General features: G+C 39.2%; 1 protein-coding gene across 1 annotated transcript; it reads right to left on the reverse strand.

The window, feature by feature from the left end:
- Positions 1-1,656: 1,656 nt before the first annotated feature.
- KIAA0319 (KIAA0319 ortholog) lies at positions 1,657-21,099 on the reverse strand. The gene is made up of 21 exons (XM_053467660.1): positions 21,015-21,099; positions 20,044-20,155; positions 17,040-17,767; positions 15,871-16,063; positions 14,703-14,801; positions 13,168-13,265; positions 12,607-12,694; positions 11,522-11,614; positions 10,029-10,161; positions 9,115-9,343; positions 7,270-7,393; positions 6,722-6,854; positions 6,079-6,227; positions 5,451-5,602; positions 4,852-4,990; positions 4,340-4,499; positions 4,001-4,143; positions 3,503-3,625; positions 2,713-2,803; positions 2,209-2,300; positions 1,657-1,869 (listed from the first exon to the last, which is right to left on the reverse strand). The coding sequence occupies exons 2-21, from the start codon at positions 20,138-20,140 to the stop codon at positions 1,691-1,693; spliced, it is 3,243 nt and encodes a 1,080-aa protein (XP_053323635.1). The 5' UTR covers positions 20,141-20,155; positions 21,015-21,099; the 3' UTR covers positions 1,657-1,690.
- Between the last annotated feature and the right edge of the window lie 619 nt (positions 21,100-21,718).

A 21,718-nucleotide genomic window follows, 5' to 3' on the forward strand; every position in this document is an offset into this window, starting at 1 on the left:
GCATAGACATTTTGTATGTATAGTTGTTAGTTTTTAATCTTTTGATGTATTTGACATAATTTGCCAATTGATCAATGGAACATGTATGACAAGGAACATATTAAACAAGTGGTTATTGTGTACTAATTATTTTTACAGCTGAGCAATGTGTATGTTTTAGAAATGCTGCCCATAATCTGTTAACGACTGAACTCATGTTTTAATAAAACCAAAAAATGTGAAGTTGCCTTCTCTGAGATATCTGTCCAAATATAGCAGGTTCTTGTTAGTATTCTTTTTACTTCTGAAGGATCACAGTGTGGTTGCTTTGCAATGTAAGTGACAAGCAGAATCTTTTCTCATTCCAATATCCTCGCAGTATCAGTCCTTCGTTCCCCATCAGCATCTCTGTATTGGAGCCCAATACCATTTAGAGGCCGCTGCCATGTCAATGTAAAGGTCAAAACGGAGCACCAGCCACAGTGTAGATATGAATCTAAACTTACGGGAGACACGGCAAGTAGTGGGTTTATCTTTACGGCATCCTAGCCCAAAGAATAGGATACCTAGCCAATTGCGCACTCTTACATTCTTCATATAGTATCGTGGGTCGTATTTGCTTCATGTGGCTTCATATTCATATTGTGAAAAAGGGTAAAGGTGCAAGAACGGCAGGGGCCTGATCGGGCACTTTGTACAGACCCTGGTAAAACACAGACATTGTTTTGCAGAACTTGAATACGGCAATTAAATGAGAAATCGCACTGAACCATATAATAAAATCACCAGAAGGTGTAACTGGTTTCCCACCAGGGACAGTATGCAGTTATAAGGGTGTTTCGAGAGGCCAGTTAATACTGCATGAGGAAAATGTTGCATAGAGTTTAATATTTGTACAAATACAAAAATGCAATCTTCCTTATTTTCTTGTTTTATTTTCCACTCGTTTAATATTTTTGTATATGCATAAACGTTTTCCAAATGTTTCAAAATGAATTCATGTTCAAGGACTCATTCAAGAAAATATATGCCGCGTCTTATTAAATATAGTTTGTCAAGTACCTGTAATAACAGACACTGTTATTTATAATAACCATTTTCACTTTTTACTGAGCAGAATTGTTTCCGTGCTTCAGTAAACCTTTCAGTCCCAACCATGTATGCGATAGAAAGTTAGTAAGGTGGACCCAAGATAGGTGGAACTTTAGGGTCTTCTCTCTGTTATTTTCTGTGTTATGAGAAATGGGCAGCCATCTTTCCCTACCCTTGCAATCTTGTGTCCAGGGCCACCATTAGGGGGTACGCCTAGAAGTTGTGTGGGTTCCATTAGGAAAAACAGTTAATGGCAGAGGCAGTTAAGATACTAAGGGGCACCATTAAATTAGATAAACTCACGCAAATAGTCTATCTAGTAATCTGCTCTAAAATCCTACTACAAGCACAGGCATAGCCATCAGGACCCTTTATGCTCTACCTGGTCTATTGGAAGCCATTTAGCATAAAACTAGGTCAAGGAGGCATGTTCTTTTATTAGTTAAAGAAGAGTTTCGGAAGATATCATGTATAAGTTGCTGTAACGTAACGCAAATATATATATTTATACATATTCTGACTTTAGCCGTTTTGTCCACCCGTGATATATTTTTGGCCTCAACTCTACGTAATGGACTGTTCCAGTTTTTGTTTTTGTTTGGTTTTTTTTTTACACAGTTTATCTGTAGTTTGAGCTGAAGTTGAAGGGCGCACCATTTTTGACAGCCCCACTGGCAATGTTTTTAGGATTCTCCCGATCTGCTTTCTCACGGCTGAAAATAGTATCTTGGTCACTCTCGAACTCGGACTCTGACACCATTAGGCTGGAGTTGTGTTCTGTGCTTCTGTGTTTTATTCCTGCGTAGGTAAGAATAAAGTTAAACAAAGATCCAGATTTTCTTTGTGCTCATTTAATGGAGCTAAGCTTTCTGAGCGAGCGCTCAGCTAGTCCATGCTTGGTTTTCATTTCCAGAGTGTAGGTAAGGAGCTTTTACAACAGATCATTACCTTTTCTGAAATAATTACAAACGCTGTCTACTGCTCGTAAGCCTGGGTGACAGACAGTTTGGGTGCTCTTCTCCAGCTTTGATTAGGTCACCGCAGCAGCCAGATTTTGTGTATATAATGTTGAACCCAGCCACGCAAAAGCAATCATGATTATAAATTATTACAACATTGGGGAGGTATTTTACCCACCATATTTTGGCCTTAATTCCATTCGTTCTTGCTCGTCTATATTGTCCAGGATTGTATATTTTGTTTTCTTTCTTATTTTTGTCCTTTTACGGCTGTAGTAAAAAAATTTAATTAGAGAATTAGATAAATGATCAATTATACCATATTCTCAATAAACAAAAGGCAGATTAATGTAAAACGAATATATTGTTTCCAGCGCAACAAATGTTCTAATAAACTTAAGATCTCCAAAAGAGTTTTAATTGAAAAGAGAAAAAAATCAGTTTACCCAATGAAAGGATATTACCGTCTAAAATAATGTATTACCGCTGAATTCACCAACGACATTTGCGCCTACAGGGCTCATTATGTAGGCAGGTAAAGTGATGCCGTTGTCTGCAGCAGTAGCCAGACACAAGCAAGACCATTAGTGATAGAAACAAGAGACTCTCTATAGTAAATCTGCTGCTGAATATTCATTACCAAGATGGTTTGTATTTACAACAGTTCTCATTAGGATTTTACCTTTTGCAACAACAAATGCAGAGCCAAGTCAGTCCCATCAAGAAGGCAACCAATGCAAACGTTAGCACAGTGATGTAAAGTACACTCCAGTCTGCAAAACAGGTGAACAAGAACAAATGCAATGTCACTTGGGTTGTCCTTTCATTTGCGATCTTCAGTTAACCAGGGAAATATGCAGAGTTTAACTATGTAGCAACTAGCAACCTGGGATTTCCTGGTCGTCAAACAAAATGTTTGGTCGGCCATATCAAGAGGGCTTTGGCAGGACAATTTATTAATGTGTTATTAACTGTATATATTGAATGTATACAGCTGGTAATGCTATTTCTGATCTTGTTCCTCCATGCACTCGCTCATAACAAATTTGCTGTTGACAGAGATTATCATGGGATGTTGCATTAATAGGAAGGGACAAGTATAGTAGAGAAGGGGAGGTACATAAAGTGGTGGGACGGGAAGGGTAGTGGGTCGTCACATGAGGGCGGGATCAAAGTAATGGCCACACCAACCAATGGGAGCACCAAGGAAATCCTGCACCAAGGCACCAGTGACCCTAGGCTCCACCATCAGCCAGTAAGGTAGTGCCCCTTATGTGATACTACTCTAAAGCCAATCAGGTGAGAGAGTAAAGTGGGGCTTGGTACCAGAGAGGACTGCAGAAGAAGCTCTATGTTCTGAGTTAAACATAATACTCATAGTGAGTATCTAATTGGGAGTAATAACAGCAAGCATTCTATAGAACCCACAGCTCCTGAATGTTAGTCTATGGCACAACACCGTTTCAACTTACCGCAGTTACTTTCTCCATCACTGATGTAACGCTGAATCAAGTTCTCCGTCCAAAATGGATAACACAGGCAGGATTTGGTTATAGGATCACACTGTCCGTGGCCAGAACATTTCAGAAGGCATACTGATAAAAAGATTAATAGTGGCAGGATCTAGTGAATAAATGCATACGTTTGTTGATATTTAGTATTTAAAAAATATATAAAAATCTATATTACAACAGATTATGAGTATAACTATGCTTTAAACCAGTGGAGGTCAACCAACATTTCCCATTACAAGACTTTTCCCAAGCCTTTGATGATCAAAATACAGGCAAGCAGCAGTTTGTTACCTACATGCCTAATATTAACAATTTATCAAGGGTTGCACACTCACTCTTCAAGATACCTGGACTTGGGGTGTACATAGGCGTTACATTTGCTGTTCACCTACTGTGCTGAATTGAATACACTTGTAACTAAATGTAGTGAAGCGTCATTGAAAGTATTAAACTTACCAGCAGTGTCTACACGAAGAACCTTGTAGACGAGGAAGCCTGCCTTCTCTTTCAGTAACTGTCCTTGAAGCGTCCGTGCAACATCAGCTGCTTTTTGGATTTTTAGGGGAGGACCGGTTTCGACATAGAACACGATTACCGTACTGTGAAGTATATTTTTGCATAATTATGTAAGGCAAATACCCCTGCCCAGTGTAAATGGCAATTTTATACATCCCAAACCATGAGAAAAACTATTTGCACCAACCCTTTATACTCATCTCTCAAAAAACGTTGTTGTTCAACTAGACAAAATATGTGTGTGCTGAAATAATAGACTAAAATATCTCTGCAATATACCTTAAATCAGAATGTGCTTGTATCTTCTGAACCTTAATATCCGAATCCAAAACGTTCAGAAGGACTGCCAACTGTCTTAATAATGTATCTTTCTGTTGTTCTGTCAGCTGGCCAACTCCAACTTCCAAAATCAATTCTACCAAGTTTTGTTTTCTTGGATCTTTGAAACAAGCAAAAAGCAGAGAAGATTGTTACAATATATTATATATATATATATATATATATATATATATATATATATATATATATATACATACATATATATACATATATATATATATACGCATATGGATATCTGGCCCTGTAATGTATATTAAAACGAAAAACGTAAAAAATGTAAATATCCATGGTGATCTTGACAGAAGTACTCATATGAATACATGAGAAAAGCATAACTGAAATCCTTTTCTTCAAATATTATGAGTTTCCATGGTTCTTTCTTTGTCCTATATGCTAACTAAAGTAAAACAAGTAATAGGCTAATTTATGAAGATATACATAAATATTCATACCAGAACGCACTTCCACTGTTGCCGTGTCGGTATCTGAGTATCCTCTGGCATCGGTAACCTTCAAGTGGAAAAGATATATTCCTTCTACTAGATTTGTGAGCTGAAGAACTGGTTCATGGTCAGAGGACTGCAAAACATCCTGTTACCAGGTCACAAAAGAACAGTTAAAATATGGTACAAAATCAAAACAGTATGTGATTTATGTTCACAAAATATGAAAGTTGCCTGGATGCGCTATTTGAAATATGCGGGGAGGTAGGACCCTGGCTAATTGCTAGCAATAGTACAATTACAGTTATTTATTGTAGGGGCTTAAGTGTTCTGGCCTAGTAAGCTCCAACAATTATTATTACATACACAAACAAACAACATGCAAAGATTCCAAATTAAAGAAAGACAATTCTTTATTACCGATATGATACAAATCATATGAGAAACACACAAAAGAGCTCCAACACTATTCAATGTTCTTATGGAAACATACTGTAATATAGAATGTAAAGGTGATTTTATATTCTGTGTAATTGCAAGGTTGTTGTAGGTGAAAAGTAAAGCATGATACTAGTACAATGGAGTTTAAAAAATGAGATTGTATTTACCCCAGCTGCAGGACTCTGACCATCCCTTGTCCAGAGGTATGAAACCAGTCCTTGTGCACTTATGGATTTCGAGGCATCCAAGGATATTGAATTATTGGGAAGTACAAGAATATGTGTTCCACCAGCATGTGCCTTAGGGGGGCTATTATTTTCTGACACATAAATAAGGTAACAAAAATATAAACAAAATTGGTGAATATTTAATACAAATGTGTCAAAAATGACCAATTATTCAGATATTGCTCTGTATCCTGGGCTTCCTGTCTGTTATACTCCTTTCTGGCTGCATTTTATTTTTTAAGGATGTACTTTTATAATCGAAGCCATTTGCTGTATGTATACAGTTACAGGTGATGTGAACTCGTATGCCCTTGCCTGTAACTTGCCAAATTGCACCCCCCCCCATTAAAGAGGAAGAATAATTTTAAAAAGCACAAAATAGTCACATAATATATTGCTTTGCTTGATCCAATAATATACATTGCAAACATTGGTAAACTGATTCAGCAGCCTCAGGACATAATCATATGATCGCATACTAAGTAACAACTCATCATGAATAACATCTACGTTATCCAGTTGTTTTGTGCAGCTTTTATCTTGATAATGCCATTGTCTCAGTACTCACCTTCTTTAACCGTTACAGAAAGCATAGCACTGCTGCTCAGGCCTTGACTGTCTTTCACGGTCAAACGAAAATGATACACTCCAACCTGAAGGCCAGTCACCTTTCCCACTGCCTTATCACCATCCTCAATGGTCACTTTGGTTGGGCCACTGGAGTGTAAACAAAGACATGGTATATTGTTTTTATAGTTCTATATGTTAAACAAAAATAATGTTCTAAAATAAAAAATAAGATATGCACCTTGTCATTGGTATGATTAAATGCCCCAGCATGCAAAACCGGTAGGGTCCCGTGTTATCTGTACCTTCTCTGCCTTGCATATTTATGGTGATGACTCGATTATAAAGTACATGATGTTTAGCTATACCTGCAGCTTGGTCACCACCACGGATATAAGGTGAGTGTGCCTCCAACCGATGTACGAGTTTGCAATTCTGTTGACACTGTGGATGATATGGCAGTGCGCCTTCAACTAGGGTAACAAGCTTGCAATTAATTGGTGTCCACATGATTTATTGAAGGGAGTGTGGGGCCCTCCATCTCCTATGGCTATGTAATTACTGTACTTGTCAAGGGTATTTTACATTTATGGATCTAAGCTGTTATCCACCCACACTAAAAATCTAAACTCTGTATGCAGTACCTGACGTTTTCCCACTCATAGGAAACAATGCCTTGATCATCTCTGCTTTTACTCCCTTCTAGTATTGTAGATGCCACTGGAAATGTCAGTTCTTTATCAGGGCCTGTCACTGCAACGGGTGGCTTGTTACTCTCTGTCGAAATATATAAAACAGGGTGATTTTAGTGTCAGTTTCTGCCTTCAGAATATCTGCCTTCAGCCTGCTTAATATAAACAGATTCCTGTGGGCTCAGGGTAGACATACACATATATGATTGTTTGTTCACTAAGGATTAGTATATGTTCTCAGTATCTAGTTACCTTCACCTTAACTTATAAATAACTTGATTAGAAGTATTCACAGTACTTTTTCTTCCTACAGTTCTCGCATCCCTATTCCATCATGATTTCTAGCAGACGTTGTGAAGTTTAGCGGGGAATGTAAACATGCACTGGATAAGCTTAAGGCTACCCTAAACATAAGATAAGGACCAACCAAGAATTAAGATTTTTACAACAGGAAAAAATGGGCCATACATTGATAAGGTCATTGTATGTAGGTCACATACCAGGCTGTACAATCACTGTCACTTCAGCAGTTGATTGTTGTTGGGATGAGTCTGATACCGTGAGCTGGAATGTATATTCTCCCACTTGCATGGCAGAAGCTTGAAGATATGGAGAGCGCACACCCTGTGCACCATATAAAACAACAAGTCATCAGCCATACTCACTAATACGAGTTTAATTTTAAAAGGCTAATAGATCATAAGAAACCCTTTTTGCAATTATGTTACAATTACAAATGTCCTTGTTTTCCAAGAAAATAGCCAAGTGAAACCAAACGTTTTAATGGAAACGGTTGGTGGAAGATCCTTTTCTATTCCAGCATGACTGTGCCCAGTGCACAAAGCAAGTTTGATGTGGAAGAACTTGGCTGGCCCGCACAGAACTCTGACCTAAACCCTGTCAAGCCTTTAAGATGAACTGTAATGGAGATTGTGAGACAGGCCTTCGTGTCCAACATCAGTGCCTGACCTCGCAAATGCTCTATTGTGGAAAGCCTTCCTAGTAGAGTCAAAGCTGTTTTAGCTTATAGTCAACAACATATTAATGTCTATATATTTATAAGTCAATGCCATAAAAGTCTCTGTTGGTGTAATGGTCAGGTGGCCCAAAACGTTTGACCAGGCCCGGACTGGGACAAAAAATAGGCCCGGGCATTTAAGACTGAGCAGCCCATTTTTATTTATTGTTAAAGCCCACCCTTCATGTACCATCTTTGCATTTCCCAAAATCACTTAAACATTCATCATAGACACAAACACTCACTCATTCACAGAAATCATTAACACATATTCATTAATGCAGTCTCACAAATCATTCAAGCAATTCATCCACACGTGAATTCATTAATTCTCACACGCATTCACACAATTCATCCACACATTTATTCATTCATTCATTCTCGTACGCATTCACACTACCCCCTCTCCCCATCTACCCCTCCCCTTCTTACTATGTTCCTCCTTATCACTATGTACCACCTTCCTCACTTCTCAATATGTACCCCCTCTCACTATCTAACCCTTCTCCCCCCTCTGCCCCTTCTCACTGCACCCCCCTCCCTCACCCTACTTACCTTGTTGCCGGAGTAAGCAGCAACTGCGACCAGGTCCGCCACTCTAGGGGGCCAGGCAGCCCTCACCAGGGCCAGCCTTAGGGGTGTGCGGCTGCACAGAGCTTAAATTAAAACATCTGGGTTTTTTGTTGGTTTTTTTTAACTTTATTTAACATCCTCCATGTTAAAAAAGGAAAAAAAAACTTTATTTAACATGGAGGATGTTAAATAAAGTAAAAAAAAAAACCCCAATGTTTTAATAAGCCCTGTGCGGCCGCGCACTCCTAAGGCCGGCCCTGGTGGGGGCTGCCCAGCCCCCTAGAGTGGCGGACCCGGTCGCAGTTGCTGCGGTCTTAAGGGGCAATCCGGCCCGGGCCAGTCCGATGGCCAGTCCGAGCCTGCGTTTGACCATATAGTGTGTGTGTGTGTGTGTATATATATATATATATATACACATGGGCTGCAGGCATATTGTAACCAATGCCAAGTCTAGATGTTAAAACATACAAGAAAAAAACCTGCCTATGGTACACATGCTGTCATGTCCAAACCACTGTGAGTTTTTGTAATGATATATATATCTCTTCTCCCAAATGGGCACAGTGCACTGAGCAGCAACTGAAAGTGGCTCTAAGGTGTTGCCTGCATTGGATCTTGTGTCTTTTCACTGTTTTCTCCATTCCTGCTTGAGTACAGGTTATTTCCATTATACAAATAAAAGCCCCAGAAATTATTGCTACTCAGCATACATTAAAACACCAGTCATCAAGAAAAAAGAATCATATGTGCGTACCTGCATGGCTACTACTTTGCCCTTACTGCCAGGGCTCAATGACCACTCATAGCTGACAATATGGTGGTCATCGCTGCTCTTATTTCCATTCAATGTGATGAAATTTTGGGGAAGGGTTATGACTTGGTTAGGTCCAGCATTGGCAAGTGGAGGGTAATCCACTGGTTTGTTGACAGTAACACATGCTGTAGTTGAGTTTGTAGCTCCATCCGAGTCTGTAACAGTTAACCTATAAGATAGGTTATGTTATTATTGATTTACTGTATTGCTGCTATCACAGTCTGCAGTGTAAACATGTTTTCAATAAATTATATGACTAGAAATACAGTCATGTGAAAAAGAAAGTACATCCTCCATAGTTTTACATATCAGACATAATATCAATCATCTTTTCCTTAGCAGGTCTAAAAATTAGGTAAATACAACCCCAGATGAACAACATATGATATATTATACTGTGTCATGATTTATTCAACAAAAATAAAGCCTTGTCATTGTGTTAACAAACACCTGAATGCTCCAGACCAGCAAACTGCTAAAACTGCCTTTTATAGAGGTGGTCACACTTGATGATGATCAATTAATCAAGGGCTACTTAGTATCTTAATTCCTATGGAAGGAGAAAGGGTATGCTTAGTTTTTCACGCATTGGCTGCATGCATTTTTGTCCAATAAATCATGACAAGGTGTAATATGTCTCATCAACTGAGCACTGAGAAAAGATCCAGGAGTGTTTGATGAGGTTACATAGACAAAACCATACATAAACAGTAAAGTAGAAGTATAATTTGAGGACACACTGCATTATATCCTTAAAACCATGTCCTTTAAATCTCTTTTGCAAAGCACATTATAGATAACTGTGTAGATTGACAATGTGCAGTCTAAGAGGAAACTACAGTGATTGTTCTCACCTAAAAGTGTAGTTTCCTGTTACCAGACCAGACAAGTGCAAGACTGGAGAGTCCCCTGATGCCTTCTGTTCTTGTAAAGGACCTTTGATTTCTTCCCAGTGATAAGCAACTATTTTATCATCATCAGTACTCTCTGGGACAAATACAAAATAACATATTTTAATCAAAGCTTATATTAACTTGTTGTTGAGATGTAGCTCTGAAGTGACATGCTACTGACTAGGAGGGAATGTTTGCAGAGAAGGTGAAGAGGAAGGTGACATGAAAGGGGTTATAAAGTGGAAGCAGACATAGAGAGAAAAACTTAAAACGACAGACGCAGAATAGGAAATGTCTCTTGCTGTTCTGCTTACAGAACGTATTCATCCCTCACCTAACTATAATACATTAGTAAGTGTGATTATTGGTATACCCGAGCGTCCTTGTGGGGAGTCATATGATGCAGAGCAGCTTCTAATTTGATGGTGGCTATAGTCTTTTAAAAGCACTGTATTTGGGGGAAAATTATTGATGCTGTAATCAGTGTCATATTCAGGCCCAGAGCAGCATACACTTTGTATTGTATTGTATTGTTAGTTCCATCACCCAAGAAAATTATATAAAGTCTATACATTCAATGTGCACAGGATTTGGAAAATGAAACTTCTTCTGTACTAGGCAGTAAAATGCACTGCAGCAGTGGCGGAACTACCGGGGTCGCAGGGGTCGCGACTGCGACCGGGCCCTGGAGTTCTGACAGTTAGGGGGGCCCAAGGGTTGCCAAGGGGTTGCTGAAAATGACCGCTCGGCAACTCTTGGTCCCCCCTGACTGACAGAAATCCAGGATGCCTCCGCTCCCCCCCGCTGCTGCCGCCGTCGCCGCTGCTGCTGCCGTCACCGATGAAGCTGCTGCCGCCTTCGCCGCTGCTACCACCGTCTGCCTCAGCGCTGCCCAGAGTGCAGTGTTTGGAGCGTGAGGCGTTTGTCTCAGATGCCGGCGCTTCACGCTAAGCGCCGGCATGTGACGTCATATGCCGGCGCTCAGCAGTGAAGCGCCGGCACCCGAGACAAACGCCTCACGCTCCCAACACAGGAGTTGACGATAAGTGACCTACAAAGGGGGGGGAGGGAGGGAGTGGGTAGATCGTGAGAAAGGGGGGTAGGGAGGGAGTGGGTAGATCGTGAGAAGGGGGGGTAGGGAGGGAGTGGGTAGATCGTGAGAAGGGGGGTAGGGAGGGAGTGAGTAGATCGTGAGAAGGGGGGGTAGGGAGGGAGTGTGTAGATCGTGAGAAGGGGGGGTAGGGAGGGAGTGTGTAGATCGTGAGAAGGGGGGTAGGGAAGGAGAGGGTAGATCGTGAGAAAGGGATAGATGGGTTGGGGGTGGGGGGGTCCTTAACAGATTCTCGCACCAGGGCCCTGAGGTTTCTAGTTACGCCCCTGCACTGCAGTCACAAAACACATGAATATATACACACAAAGATGTCTGTAAAAACAACATTTCAAGCTGTACATACGGCTTCCATCGATAAAGGTAAATGATGTCGGTAGAGATACTTCTTGAGCTCTTGGAGACACAACTGCCACTGGAGGCTGATTCACTCTGGGTGCTAGAGAGAACAAAAATAACAAACAGAAGGAGATATGATTGTAACATTTTATTTTATTCTTATGATTACTTTGTTTTTACATAGAACAAATGGTGGCAGGAATAAAAGTGTAAATTATTCTAATGGTACTACATGTGATATGCTGCACTTTTTAAACTTTTTACAAAAAAATAGCTTAAGGCTGAATTCTTGTAAAAAGAGCATTGATTTTCACGCAGGATATATGTCTGCGAGTGTGCATGAGAGTAGAGTTGTGTGACAGATTGAATTATCGAAGATATCTTGCATTCATACAACTATGGGGTAATTTTTCAAATGCCACTTTATACATCCCCCCTCAATAACTATGGAAATATTTATTTTTACATAACCCTTTTTACTTAGGGTTATCTATGTATGGTCCTGTTTTTAATTAAAATATTATATTTACATTTTCATGTTGAGTAGTTTTATTAAGCTTATATTCATTAAAACATTAAAATGCATGTATTCAGTGAAATAAACAGTATTCTCCTTTTTTTTTAAAAGCAATATATACAGCTAGCACCAGAGTGCTAGCAGACACCAGAGTGCTCCAAGACAGTAAACTACTAAAACTTTGGCTTTTATGGAGGTGGTCACACTTGCTGATGATTAAGTAGTCAAGGGCCTTTTGATTAGCAGCCCCGTCATCTTAATTCCTATGAAAACAGTAAGGTTGTATTTAGTTTTCTATACATGGCTTCTCCATTCTGGCTTTATTTTTGTTGAATAAATCATGGCACAGTGTAATATATCATGTGTTGTTGATTTGAGGTTGTATTTACCTTATTGTAGAGCTGCTAAGGAACAGATAATTGTTATTATGTCCTGATATGTAAAACCATAGAATTCAAAGACTGTGTACTTTTTTCAATCAAATCTATCTATCTATCTATCTATCTATCTATCTATCTACATACACAGATCCATAACAAATAAATACTCTTCCCACACATTTTTAATGCATTTACCTGGTTTGACAGTAAGATTTACAAATCCTTCTCCAAAAGCGTTTACATTTGACACAGCAACTCTGAGTAGATACAGTCCTGCAGACAGCTGAAACACACAAACTTATATAATACATGATTGAAGAACACACAAGATATATTCATTAAACACCACTGGGGATTTGTACTAAGGAGTAGGAGTGGAACAAAAAAATTAAGCAAAAAAAGTCCTGGAAATACAAACACTAGCTATTGAAGCAAATTAGCAAATTTGGTAAAAATTATACTTTTATTGGCTCAATGAACTGCACTAGATTGCAAGCTTTTGAGACTAATTGGTTTTCTTATAGATGTGAGTAGATTTGGTAAAGACGATAACTTTTGTTGCCTAACTGAATTCCTATAAGCTTTCAAGTCTACTTAAGGAAACCTATGCCTGAAGATGTCGCACAGGTAGTCTCAAAAGTCTACAATCTAAAGTTATTCCGTAAACCAATAAATCTTTACCAAGTGTGTTTATTTTCTTTCCATGTCTAACACAGTGCCTCATTTGTAGTAAACATTAGCATGACAGCTTCTTACTTTGGACAGTTTTGGTGTCCTTGTATGTTTCATTTCCAGTTGTCCTTTGAAATCCTCTGGCTGGTTTACCAAACTCCATTCATAGAGATAAGGCATATCTGTTGAAGATAAGGAAAGCATTGTATCTAGCACAAAAGACTACATTTTTTTGCTATGTTGTGGCTCAATTTCTTAAGCAGATACATGTGTCTGAGACAAAGTGCTCTTTAAAATCCAACTGTTCGGTAACTTTTTGCTACCCCTGATATACCGGTATTCACTTACTCGCAAATATGTTGTAACAATATTAAATCACTACTTAACATTAAAGAGCCAGTAGGCTTTATTTTTTCAACAGCACATAGAGACACTGGCAACAGAAAAAATGAAGTGCTCTGCTATATAGTAATTGTTACTATACTAATGATTAGTTCAATCATCTTAATGGTATTTTCAATTTAAGGCACTTTAGACCCCCCAGAGTTTTGCTAACAACCGATACAATAAAGGGAGAAATCTTTTACATGTCTCCTGTCTAATACTGCCTCTGGTTTCCTCATGTTTAGTAAGGGCATGGCCTGGTTACATATTTTCATGGTTATGTCAGCAGGGGCTTGCAGAGTAAATCGTCATTATGAAGGCAAGGGTAGCACTTCAGCACCTCCAGCAATGACCAGGAATGACTTGATGGGTCGAGGTTTAATCAAACACTTAAAAAAAACTATTATGCAAAGTTTACTTAATAGTTTGTTTAATAGATTCTTAAGTTTGCTGCTCTTTAAAGACTAGGTAAATATCTAGGTAATTGGTATGTGGCAAGAAAGTCCTGGTAGATGGAAGTCACTGGGAAAGACAATTACACTGCCTGCATCTCGTTTAATTACAGTGCCAAGTTTGTTGGCCAACCTGACACAACATCATATTCCACAGCAAACATGGCACGGTCAAACCGAGGCACCAAGTCCTAAGGATACATATGGCGCCAGTCTGAAGGAAAAGTGCAAAACGCATTGCTCTGAGATCATAGCAACAGGCACACAAAATAAACACAGCCAGAGTCCCCAGAGTTCTTCGCACCCTTGGAAACCTACGTGTCTGGCTTCTGCTTCCAGCATGTACCTGCTTGCTAACAAAGTACAGAAACTGCAGGTGGTACGCCTTTTCCGATAGTCAGCTCCCTAGGTTACCTTAAAAAAAGGGCTGGCCCTGAATAGAGTCGGTATATGCTATAAACTCAAGTTAAATGAATAGGGAAAAATAGGTTTTGTGGAAATGTCATGTATAGTTTGGACATCATTATGTTTTATGGGATCCAAGTTATGAGGATGTCAGGGAATTAGAAGTGAAATTGTAGGTTCATGCGTGTTCTTTTGCAAATTGCTTGCTTTCAAAAAAATGGAGTTCCAGAGCTTAGTCAGCTTTTTGGGAACTGTCCCTGCTGCGATCCATATCTCTGAAAAACATTTTTGTCGGTGATGAGGTCTTCATTCAGTATCTAGAGTTCCGGTATCGCATTTTGCTAGTCACCAATATATGTAGTACAAAGTATGAATCACCTGCTGGGGCTTCAGGCGTCACAAAGACATTAAGCGGCACTTCATCTTTCGGCAAAATCACTTGAATGCTGTCTCCAGTAGACACTGAAAGCTCTTGCACTACAGTAGACAGAAGATACAAAAAGTTGTATTGTTTATGCAGCGTCATGCAGGAAAAATTAAATACATATATATATATATATATATATATATATATATATATATATATATATAGTGCAAAGTCCCAATATCTATGTAAGAAAAACATTTTAGTGCAGAGAAAGGCATTATTTAATATTTTTTCCATAATGTTAAAACACATTTTAATTGTTGTCTGCTACAAAGAAAATCAAATGCCCTGTTCTCTTGGGGGTAATAACGGAACCTTCTTGTTCTCCCGAGGGTGTACCATAATAAAAGATATGCTATTATTCAAATTTCATTTCTAAATTCCCTAATAATGAAAATACTAGAACATATTAACAAAAAGTTAGTAATATTTGAGTAAAAAAATGAAACTGTTTCCCTCTGCATCCTTTTAGTTTAACTTGCAGCTAAGAATAAACAATACAGTATGTTATGGAGGTAAATAACTCCCAGCATTTATCTGTCAATAGCAGAGTTCTTTGAAATGAAATAGTCCATCTAAAAATAATACACAAATACACGCCAACACCGTAACAAGTGAAGTTTGTATCGCACCAACATACATATCTATCTTTACTAGAAACCTGTTGATTCCGTAATGAAGAAATAAATTTTTTTAAGTCTTGCAAAAACAATTAAGCAAACCCTACTTGTATTAAAAGTACAGTTTACTCGGTAGATATCTCAAGAGATTCAATTCAGAAGTAAAAATGACGTAGCTCCTGATGCTCGCTACCTACAGTGAGTCTCTCTTTCCCGCTGGGAATTGCCGGTACACCCTATGTTTGTTTTTTTTAGTTAAATCAATGTCTTAAATTTAAATAAAGATGCCAGGTGCATTTGAAAAGAATCAAATGCTATACTTTCCTGCCCACTTATTCTTTGAAAACAGCATAGACTGTAGGCTCTTCAAGACTTATACCTGGACAATCAATTAGTAGAACTTAAACTGAGTTATATGCAACTTATATTCCAAAATGGGTGCAGGAATGATTAAAAAAGGCAGACGTTTCTCGAACAATGTTCTATAAAGGCTACTTACATGGCACTTTTGAAGTGCTGACAGTCAGAATGTTGGTAGCAGTGAATGGAGTAGAAGCTCCAAGGTTGGGTAGGAGGCCCGAGACTGTTTGGTGCTCCGGCTGCCAATCAGTAGTTGAATAGAGTCCGGTCTTTTCAGCAACAAAAGAGGTTTGTTTCTCCAATGAGGAAGAACTGGGTAGTGGCGATGATGACTGAAGAAAATAAGAAAACCAAAATAAGAAGAAAAGTATTATATTTGCTTTCTCTGTAAGTGCCCAAACCCACTGCTTTCTATTCACTGTATACAGTTAACTCCATTTTCATGTTTGGGTGAAAACATATGGGACGTGAAATGTTACAGGTGGACTGCAGACAATGTTTGCAATTCTATTTTAATAATTTAGTTTTTGTCCAGGGGAGAGCTGGTACCATTCACTCCAGGGGTCCAGACCAAGCAGGTGGCCATCAATACAGTAAAAATGAGGAAAAAAAAGTGTGATTAATTTTTTAATGCATTTCCAACCAATGTTGTTTTGCAAACATACTCAGCTGTATTGAGTTTTGGATTAATTTGGATAATTCCCCATTTTAGGGTTTTCCAGGGTGTATTGGTCATTACTTTGTTTATGGTCAGTAATACCGTGTCCCAAGACATCTAATATCATGATCAATGTTCACTGTCCAGTCATGTCCAATACATATTTACTAATAAAGGACTGCAGAATGTCGACAAAAGGAGCAGAAAATATATACAAGCGGGTGGTAAATGTTTTCTAAAGCCCTTACCACTCTTGGTACCTCAATGGCTATATGTGGAAACGCAAGTGAAACACACCAAAACTGCTTTAATTAATCCAAAATCTTCAAACCAGAGCATATGTCCACCTTGCCAACCCTAATGCTTTTGGATTACTTCTCAAAGACATTAACAATCCAGACTGTGATGTCACGTTACTTGGATGGTTATGGTCTCTTTTTACGTAAATCGTAAATCAATCCTCCATCCCTCTTGAACAGGGGCTTATAATCAAGAAACTGGTCCCTCTATTATAAGCATTTTTCTTGGACCAGTACCTTATCAGTGAAGAAGAATTACATATACATTTTATACCAGATGATTTCATTGCTAACCCATGTTAATAATTTCATTGTGCTCCTTGTGTCAAAAGGCTAGAGACTATACCTTACCTCTCTTAGAAGAGGACCATTCTTTTCCATTGTGTGTGGTAAAGTCATATCTGCTTGTGTTGTTGTAGAGGTTACATGGTCAGCAAATGTTGCCTCTGACACATTGTGAACAACTACATTACTCATGGTGGTCTCTTCTCTTTGGACATCTGGTGCATCTTTGTTGCGTCTGCCTATTTCCAAAGCTGAAGAATTTTGTTCTGGCTCTGGAAAAAACCAACCTAGATAGCCTACATCAGAATTCCCTTTGCTATCTCCTTTAGCACTTAGGTGAAGAAAGTCAAACTGAGGGTCACTGTAATCATCAGGGTACTCATCTTGCTCCTCAAGGCTGGGATCCTTATTTACAAAAGATAGATCTTTAAGATGTGCCACTTCCTCATTAGAGTCATCCCGGCCTCCTAGTGGGTAACCTCGACTAGGCAAAAAATTTTCATAGAGAGACAAGGGAACAAATCTTGGAGATGGCCTCAAGACAAATGTTAGGTAAGATTTCATGTTCTCCATCTTCTGGGGCTCACAGCTCTCTTTATGTTGGCAGTTTACAATGTAACATTGTTTGCCCAACATCCAGGAGAGATCACAGCCTGATTGGTTACAGCAGGCAGTTGTGCAGTCAGACATGGTCCGGGCATTAGGCACTCTCATGATGTGTGTGTTTTGTAAATTAGGAGATATAGCTGCACCCGAGAAGGTTGCTCCCTCCCTGCACTGTTCACAGCCAAAGCCTGTAAATAAGATAATTGAATATAGAGTAAGTAAATATGTATATGAAATATACAAAACAAATAAAAATGTTTAGAAATCCTACTGACTGCTAGGATGACTACATGTTAATATTATAGTACAATAAAGGATTTATTAAGTGGAACTATTGAGAATTTTTTTTAGAAATGATGATTGTATATTGGCCCAAGAACAAGGACTACGGACGGGGTTGCCAAAAGCCATAAATTGTCAGAACACTCCCTGCTGTTGAATTTATTACCAAAAAGCCTTCTTAACAAGACAATATTTTGAAACACATATACTGGTTTCCATTTTCTGTGATGCATCAGCTATTGATCACATGTTATAAACCACAATTTGGCTCAGCCACAGAGGTCTCAGCATGGATTGTGTTTCAAAAACTAATTAGTATGGATATGCACACATTTGTTTATTTTATGTATAATACACTTAAAAGTGCAGTTTTTGAAAATAACTTTTTTTAATTAACAAAGGGACCCACAGAGTACAACACTTTTTGCCAACAGAAGCCCTCAATCCCTACATCATCAGTACCAGGGGATATTGTATTAAACTATGCTTAAAAAGGAATTATCCTCAAAATCTGTAAATAAATTCCACTTTTTGCCACATAAATAATAATTACAAAATAATCATGTATTACGTTTTTTCATCACGGGACACTTCCTGTGATCGTATTATGTTGAGAAAAACATGTTTCTTTAATGAGATCAATGATTGATCCTACATGGATTTTCCATTTGCATAATAATTTACAGCAACAGATGGGTTTATCTGGAATGGCATCAGTCTTTGCTACACCATCTGCAGTTAAAGTCTGTTTTTATTACATGCTCACAAACTGGATCCATCTTTAAGGAAAACTCCTGGTCCATCATTGCGCTGAATTATACCGAGCTTTGCTTCAGCTCTTGCACATTTTGCAACAGTCCAGAAAAATTGTCCAGAAGAGCAGAAGTGAACATATATTTTGGCATTTTTAGACCAATTAAAAAGGTTGCATCACCCAGGCCCATGTAGCCTTATGGTCGTGTCACCAGTACCACAAAAATCCATGAGCTACCTCAGAACAGCACTTTATGGCCCAGCTGTCACAAGTGTCATACAGTTGAACATAGGCATAAGCCAAATTGTGGTCTACTTCACAGCTAACTTCCACAGTACTGCATTATTCAAATGATGCATATGACTGAGTTTGAAATTCATATCTGCCCTACAGGCAGATACAGCGCTGTGGGGGGGGGTGCGAGTGAGGCCCTCGGGGAAGTACAAACTCAATCTAACTGAGACAAACCAACATATCTGTAGAATGACTCTGCAACAAAGCTTCCGGTGAGGATTATATATATATATATATAAAAAAAAGAAATCCAAGTAAAAAGTGGTAAAAGTGGCAATCACCATAGCAACCAACAATGTTCTAGATTGTCCCATTGAACACCAGAATTTCTCTTTATACATGCGCCCTAAACATGGTTTATGAGTATGCATTTGCCTAGAGCTCTCCTCATCCTACTCCGTATGAAGGCTGAGATGATGGGAACTTGGATATGGTGGGTATAAGTGGGCATGGGTAAACACAGAAGCAGCCAGCTACTATGCCCAAATCCCCTGGGGTAAATCCACAGAGTTCTCCATGTGGGTATGTGTAATGTCAGCGTGTGTGTATATATAGCATGTACACTGTGTCATAAGGCTCGTATAGGATGTATGTGGGAACTAGGGAAGAGATGTTTAGGGTCCTTATGGCTTATGGCTTATTATTGCTTCAAGTCATTCATACTATATGAATCAAGCTACACTCATTTCACAAACCTAGTCTAAACCAATGTCATATGAGAATTGATTAATTCTCTGGGGGGTTCTCTTGATTTTATGCAGGAATAGTAACAAATTCCCATCAAGTCATAAGGCAAATCTCAGCTAAAATAAGACAAAACCTAATAAGCTCTAACAACAATAAAACTCTAGAGAGCCTACAACATTCCATCCCGTACTGTTTACCTTTTAATCTATACATTTGCTAAATAATCTTATATAAAAAGTCAAAAGCTGTGAAAATCATAGACTTGACTTGAAAACTGGTTTGGAAAAGACTAGACTGGTATAACGCTCAAGGCTAAAGTCACACGTAAGCCGGCTTTGATTGCTTCCTGTAACTAAACCTTAAAATTGCCAAATATGAGTACATATAGAGATAAAATAATAAGAATAAGGACAGGTTAAGGCACCTGTTAAGTGAAGAAGTGCTTACCTGTAAGTGCGCTGAGCCAGATGAAGAAGCTGTAGATAAATGTATGCATGATGCTGAGCTTACTGTTTACCACCTGCCGTCTCTGTGAGTCGCTCATTTCCAGCTATTGAGCCTGTGTCAAAGAACCAGTGGAAAATGTTACCTTTCCAATTACGGTAATTAGATTTCTATAAAAAAAAGTCGTGACAGTTATTCTGGATTCTTGGTAAAATAATATAGGTTGAAATGCATTACATATAGGTGATCATTGGTGTCTTTAAAATCCCGGTTAATTGGGATAAACGCAGTTAAACGCAGAGTGTTTATTGACTAAATCCTGGTAAAATAATGCTATTTATCTTACGGGATCTAAACTGAGAGGCAGAAGATGCCGATGATAGGTAAAGTGTGACAAAGCTTATGGATATGCGTTCTGAACATGGGACATCTGGTCCAGCATCCTTTACTGTAGTTGCCAAGATGTCCCATCACACCTGCTAATGTAAGATTTCTAGTAAGTTCACTCCATTGATTTTTTTAGCCTTCCAACAAGGGTGATCTATTCTCTGTAAATGAATGTAAATGCTATCCCCTGAAACTCACAGAAAAATATTAGTAAAAAAGAATAAATCTGCATGTAACCATCTCTCCACAATGGGTTAAGCACCTGTGACACATGCCTGTGCTGGTGACAGCATAACATAATAATGACAGCCGTCTGACATAGTCTTGTGGCTGCCGGGAAAGGGCTTGATATACTGACTGCCATAGTTCGATGTAAGAATGAATGAAAGAAAGGAAGAATGAATGCGTTTCCCGGCTGCAGAACCGGACCACATCCACCAGCCCAGCCATCACAATCAGCACGATCTTCAAACAGCATATATTAGGGCTGCCTTATAGCAATGAGCAGTCGGATCATTGTAACCCTGAAGATCAGACATAAATAAAAAAAAACACGAGTGGGTGTTGGCAGGCTGTTCATTCCGTACCTGGGTTGCAGACCGTGGAGATGGGGAGGGGGGCTGGCTGTGTGCCGATTACCGGAGGCCGGTGTGCGTCTCACCTGATCGCCGTGTCCCTTCTGCTCCTGGACGGGGAGGAGGTCCGGGGAGCGGACGGGCGGCTGCTGATGTTGGAGAAGGAGGTGGGGCCGGCGGAGGGCACGCTTTGTGTGTTAGTCGGTGCTGCTCGGGCTGTGTGAGCGATCATTCGGTGTGGATCCACTGGCTCAGTTTCCAGGATCCATCAGCCACAGCAATCAATGAATAAAAGAAGGCTTACGACATGGAAGGGGGAGGGAGCTGGACACCCAGCTAAACGCATTGGGGGCAACTGGTAAGCATCAAATGGTTAAACTGTAACCATCTACATAAGGTAATTATTAGGAGGGGCAGCCCCTCTTTGGGAGCCTGATGTCCCCTGACACCCCTCTATTCCAAGAGGTCAGAATGTTTGCAGGGTATGAGTGTATCACATTCTACAGTCCTGACTATCACAATCATGTGTATAGAATCAGCAGGAATGTATTTTGGAATTCAATTTTGTACCTCATACACAAATACCTTAGTGAGCTGCATGAGTTATCTATATGTCAAATTATCCCCAAAAAGTCTTGGTAAAACCTTGCTCCCTAGCTGGGTGCAGACTGGCCAACTGACCATTAGTGCCCTACACTCACGCTAAGTGAGCATAA

Source organism: Spea bombifrons, chromosome 5 (genome assembly GCF_027358695.1).
Source record: "Spea bombifrons isolate aSpeBom1 chromosome 5, aSpeBom1.2.pri, whole genome shotgun sequence".
NCBI lineage: Eukaryota > Metazoa > Chordata > Amphibia > Anura > Pelobatidae > Spea > Spea bombifrons.